At 36.9% G+C, this 6076-nt stretch overlaps 1 protein-coding gene across 1 annotated transcript in view; it reads left to right on the top strand.

Annotated features, from left to right (window-relative positions):
* The window catches only part of EDIL3 (EGF like repeats and discoidin domains 3), a gene marked incomplete at its 5' end in the record, with an annotated part of 151632 nt that overhangs the window by 137423 nt on the left and 8133 nt on the right, over positions 1–6076 (top strand). Inside the window, one exon of the mRNA XM_057385077.1 lies at positions 4362–4517. Coding sequence (XP_057241060.1) covers positions 4362–4517 — 156 coding nt within the window. The remainder of the gene's footprint in view (positions 1–4361; positions 4518–6076) is intronic.

The raw sequence follows: 6076 nt of genomic DNA, 5'->3' as shown, positions 1-6076 counted from the left end.
CTACAACTCTGCCTTTTTGCTGCTGAAATCCTCTCCCTCCCCTTTTTGGGTTTGGGCAGAGGTAACAGCTGTGACTGGGCCAGTTTATCCTGGCAAGATCGAGGGGATCATGAGGTGTWAAATGGAGAGTAAATAACCTGCTCAGGACAGGTTTTTTACCTGAAATGACATTGGACTCTCTTGGTGGGATTCAAGTGTCCAGCAATTTTCCTAAGCACCCCAAAATATCTGAGACCTCACTGYAATATCAGGATATTTAATAGGCATATTGTGAATTATCAGCTGGAAAGAACCTTTTTTTGTTCCAGTCTCTTGAGGATAAGAATTTTCCCCACTTTGGCAGTGCTTCCYTCTTATTTTCATTTACTTCAGGTCCAGTTTTCCTTATTTTTGATCCCKGTGCTTTTGTATTTTCCAAGTAGATTAGGGATTGCCCAGCATTCATCRGTGTTATGTGATGAGTGACTTGAAAAAAAATATATATAAATTAAAAAAAAAGGCTACAGGATCACGAAGGTAAATAAAAGAAAAATTGTGGTGGAAAATGTCACATCTAAAATTACAAGAAAATCCGAGTGCTGAGTAGGCTGTACTGGGAAACAGAAACATAATATTTGTGTAAGGAGAAGACTGAATTGAACACTTTAAATAAATAATCCTGAAATGATGAACACCTTAGGGTCAGGTGAGCCATTTCACCTTTTTCTTCACTATGAAATAGGGCCTGGTGTTCCCAGGATCCTGATGGAGCTGCAAGGTTGAAGAGTGCTGTGTTATTTTTTAATCAATCCTCACTTTTCACGCCTTTGTTCACACCATGGGGTATCCTCACAGAGCATGGATTCCCTTCAGCTTAAATTCAGCCAGAAGATGTGCATTTTGGGCAGCACAGTTRGGTTTTGCTGTGTGTTTTGGGGCCAAAGAATGGTTGAGGTTGCAAGGAATGGGTGCTCATCCCATAAATGCACTCCTGATCCCATCCATGCAGTGGATCCTCAGAAATGTTTCATACTCAGGTGTTTTTGTGCTTCCTTTGAATTAATTCTCCTCCAAACCACTCTGAATTGTCAGAAACATCTGAAACAAGGTGGGAAAAGGGAATACTCGCAGCCCAAGGGAGTCCTTTCCGATACAAGGTGTTAAACTGCTTTTTGATCAGGCTGCTTGTAGAAATGTACATTAACTACAGACCGTGGTTCTCCTCGTAACCAGCTAATGATCCTATCAGTTTGCAGCCTAATTGCCTCTACCTCCTTCTAAATTCTGCTGCACTCAAAAAAAAAGCCAGAGCCACCATTCTAATCCTGTTAATCACGTTCAGCTTTTGAAGGGTGCGTTGTGTGCTAATTCAGCTTCTCTCCCCGATAATTTGTTTGATTGCCTGTTACATCCAAACTGCACTAACTGAATAAAAGTGTTCTGTGCTCCTGATGGGAAGTTATGACTTTCATTTCAGCTGCTTTAGTGCAGATGATTTACTTAGAATGTGGTGTAAATTCCCCTCACCTTTCTGCTCTGAAGTAGCTTGAATACAGAGAACAAAAAAGCAAGGCRGAAGGTAATGAGGTTGCAAAGTAAAAGCTGTATTTCTTTAATTTAAATAATGATCTCTATTGCCTGGAGGCTTCTCATCTGCTTATTAATAAATAAGTGAATAAGATACTAAAATGTGAGGTGGAAATGTTATGCTAAATCCTTTATTCTTTCTCTTCATCTCCAGCAATWTGTGCTGTCTGATTTGTCAAGACCTAGAGGAGTCTACTTATTCTTTTTTTTTTCATTTTTTTAAATAAAWACACACACACTTTATATATAATATTCTACACAATACTAGATAAGTCTTATTAAAAAAAAAAACAAAACTGAGCATCTGTCAAATTACCTTCCAGATTCCCCCATCATTTTCTGAACAAGAGTGCAAGGCCACTGGATATGTCCTATAAGCACAAAATGATCATTACTAGGACATTTTTATTAACACTGGATCTATGTGATAATAAAGATTYATTGTGATTCTACCTTTGGAATCCCCTGAATCTTAATGAGAATTTTTTTTTCTTTCTCCCTGTTCTGAATTTCAATGAGGAGAACTCCGAGTGTCATGGCCATGTTAAATATTTGTGAAATCCTCTCAGCTCACTTTCAACATTTTAAAAATAAACAACTGGTTTTGTGGAGGCACTTTTTCAAGTGAACAGGAGAGACATTGACTTTTAGTACAAGAAGCATTCTCTGCTGGAAAGAGGTTACACTTGTAAAATGCTAATGTCAGAATTATTTATAAAGAGAATGTGAAGTGGACTCTGAAATGTTTGATTCAAAAGCTGCCTGAAAGCGTGGAGCAATTAGTGACTTCTTACCAGATCTTTTTTAGAAAAAAACAGACCATTCATTTAGACTCCAAAATATTTGGAGGCAAGGTCTGGAGACCTGGTGTTTGTTAATTCATGGAAGACTTTTGCTAATTAGCAGTGCTCATTTCCCAGAGGTCCACTTAGGCTCCCGTGAACTCCTTGCAGAAGAGAGAAGCCCCTTCAAACCATCCCTGAAAGTTTCCAAAGCAGATTCCTGCTCCTGATTGAGCCCCTCTCTCTCTCTCCATGGAGCAGAGACAACACAGAAAATGGGTTTTGCCTCCCAGGGACACTCCTTTCATATCCTCTGGTTCCCCAGCATTGCTACTGGCAGTAATGATGGCGATAAATCAGCTCATTCTGGTAAAACCAAAATTCTTGAATTTCTATGGCTGCTGACATTTTCCCCTTAATGCTTTGATATCTCAATGTGGAATATTTTAAATCATTCCTCTCCTTAAAAAGATTTACTGCTCTTTTTTTTTTTTTGCTACTGTTTGTTCAAACGTTGGGATCTCCTTGTCTGATTGCCCTAAACAGACATTTTTCTCTCTTCTGTTCTCATAAATGTACTCTTACACTTTTCTGTGTTTTCTACTTTGTGAATTCAGAATCAAAGAAAGGTTTGGGTGGAAAAAGACCTCAAATCCCACCCAGTCCCACCTCTGCCATGGGCAGGCACTTTTTCCACTATCCCAGGGTCCCAATGTCCATCCTTCAAAGGTGTTGTGTTGGATCAGTTGACTTCTTAAGCTCATTATTTTTTTGTTTCTCTTCTCATGATTAATTTATTTTGKCTCAGAGCACATCTGTTCTTCTGTCCAGCCCCACATTCCATTCAACAGAAGGGCCTCAACTTCCCAAAAATTCAGCACTGGGTCTTCAGCTTTTGGTCAGCCAGAGATTCTTTATTTCTCTACTTTYTCTTTTTTATTTTATTTTTTTTTCTATAAAAACATATCAGTCATCTGCTTGTGGAGTTCAGCACTCCTCTCACTTTACTGTAATATTTTTACTCGTAACCTCCCTTGCCTGATTTAACAGACAATACTAAAAATGCCAACTGTTTCACAACCATTTATTGTTTGAAATGAATCTATCTTTTCTTATTTCTTTTTTACTGGCTCGCCACATTGCTGGATGACACAGAATGAAACCTCAGTTTTACTCTCAAATTTCAAGAAAATATCAATTTTGGTCGGGGGTTCAACTCCTTCATTCTTCCTCTGAAATTACATTATTAGGTCAATTTATTTTTGTTATTGCATTCTCTTTCTTGATCATTTTAATCCAAGGCATCTGGYCCAAATCTGTTACATTCAGTGTTGGGTTCTGGTTCTAAAAGAGCTGATCACAGATGTGAAAACCACTTCAAAGCTCAGATTTTATTAGGCTTTAAGACTCCTGCCTTCCATTTTTAAATGTATTGAACTAATATTATGAAATAAAGAACTCAAATAAAAAAAAAGGAAAATTCAAGAAATTACAAAGTTTCATCTTTTGAGGTTGAAAAAGAAAGAAAGGCATAAAGGGAAAAGAAATTTCAGGAGGAAAAGAAGCATGACAAAAAATGTTTTAAAAGACTTGCTGAGAAGGAAATGGAAAGGCTTTTGGRGAATCAGCCTTGAATTCTGATTATTAGGAGCACATGGAAACGATTTTTAGGTAGAGATTATTCCCAGAGTAGATTTTTGGGGCTTTTTGGGGACGCTCAGCACGATGGAGAATTGTGTGGGTCCGTTCCATGTAGTGCCATTAAGTGGTATGAGCAGTAAGTAAAAGAAAAATGGAAAATAAAAGTAAATTGACTTATTTAGAGCTTGGAGAAGTAAAATCACGGGTCATGGCATCAGCACACCATGGGAGACCCATGGTGGGAATTTCAACATTTTGGTTTGATATGTTGCAAAACAAAACAAAAAACCAAAAAAAGCTGGAAACAGAAACTTTTCTAAATCCATTTCCTTTTTTTTTTCCTTCTTTTTTCTTTTAAACTTCCCTGTTCAGATTGAYCTGCTCGTCCCTACAAAGATCACTGGGATAATCACCCAAGGAGCCAAAGATTTTGGCCACGTCCAGTTTGTGGGGTCCTACAAACTCGCTTACAGCAACGACGGGGAGCACTGGAAAATTTACCAGGATGAAAAGCAGAAGAAGGATAAGGTAAGTGAGAGAGAAAATAAGAATTTTCCTGGGGTAACAGCACTGATGAAATCAGTGGGTTATTTTGTGGGGTTCCATATGCATAGGATAGAAGTCAAGGTGAATAAAAATGTTGTATAACACAATGACATTCACARGGCAATAATATCACAACTGTCAGCGCCATGCACCTGATTTAATGCTGTTAAATACAGGGCATAAAACTTTACAGTTCTCCATTAATTGGAATTWTTTCTTCATCTAACCCTAGAGCAGAAGGTGTATAAATAGCAGTGTGTTTGTACATTCAAAAGCAGTGTTTCAGTGCATTTTTTTGTAAGTGTGGCTTATTTTCAGTAATTTCCTGTGAAACACATCCTGGTTGCCCAGCCACTTTGGATACATTTTCTTCTGGAAATTAATGGYTTGTGTTTCAAATACCCAGCGAAAATATTATTTTTATTACCCTATAAACTGAATATGAAACATTAAAAAAGTTTCACAACTTCCTGTGCAAATGTTTAATGAGAAGCAGAGGGAAATAATAGGTTTGAGTGCTGATTGATTTACCTGGAAGCATTTAACTTTTCTCTCTTTTTTCATAACACCTTCCCTTTAAACTGCATAACAATTTTATTCTGAAATACCTGAATTCCATAATAACATCTGTTAATAAAAATATTRCAGCATATGCATCGCTCAGGGAGATGTTAAACAGACTGACAAAATGTGAATTATTTATTAAAAGTCTTCGTGCAGTTGTGTCTGATTGAAACAAAAGATGAATTTATTGATATGCCAGATGGCTGGTGTGTCTGACAACATCAAAAATCTGGATATTCACGATGATAAATGTTCACACTTCTACTTATATTTCTTATTATAAATAAAGATTCTTCAGGGAAAAAAAAACAAAACAACAACAACAAAAAAAAAACCAAAAAAACAACATATTCTTCACAAAGGTGAATTAAATTATTTTTTTTTAAATGGTGAATAAACATTCAATAAGCATTGACATGTGCTGTATGAGTACAGGGAGACCTAATGATGAGGGGTTATGCAACTGCATTTATTAAATTTTGATTTTACTGATTTTTGTAATGAAATTTTTTTTTATTTTTTTGATGATTGACTGGATGTTACTATTAGAAAAATGTGTCCTAAATTACTGATTAAGGGTGTACATGGCTGTGTGTTTGTCAGGCTGTGCTCTCCAGAGATGACACTGTGCAGTCCCACTCCTGAAACCCAAATCACAGCTCACTGTAGCCTTAACCCAAACTGAAGTTTTATTTTTTTTTTTTTTCTTTCTGAAACATTTTATAAAGGGAAAACAAAATCAGTTAGTTTAGCCACCTGACTCAGAAGGTTCTGACACCAGTGGTTATGGATGTGTCTGGTGTAACTCGTTGTCAGATAAAAATTGGGAATAAACAACTCACCTTTCTCAGGCACGCCACAAATGCACTCAATTTATGTGACAGATAGGGGCTTCAGTACCTTGTACACAAAATGTTTTAAATCCTTGGCATTTAAGAAAGTTCTGCTGTGAAAGAATCGTTTTCTCCAAATGTTTT

This window comes from Malurus melanocephalus, unplaced genomic scaffold (assembly GCF_030028575.1).
Source record: "Malurus melanocephalus ecotype Western Australia unplaced genomic scaffold, MMel_1.1 scaffold_777, whole genome shotgun sequence".
NCBI classification, from domain to species: domain Eukaryota; kingdom Metazoa; phylum Chordata; class Aves; order Passeriformes; family Maluridae; genus Malurus; species Malurus melanocephalus.
The sequence above is the reverse complement of the archived record's forward strand: the minus strand, read 5'-3'. Positions and strand labels throughout refer to the sequence as shown.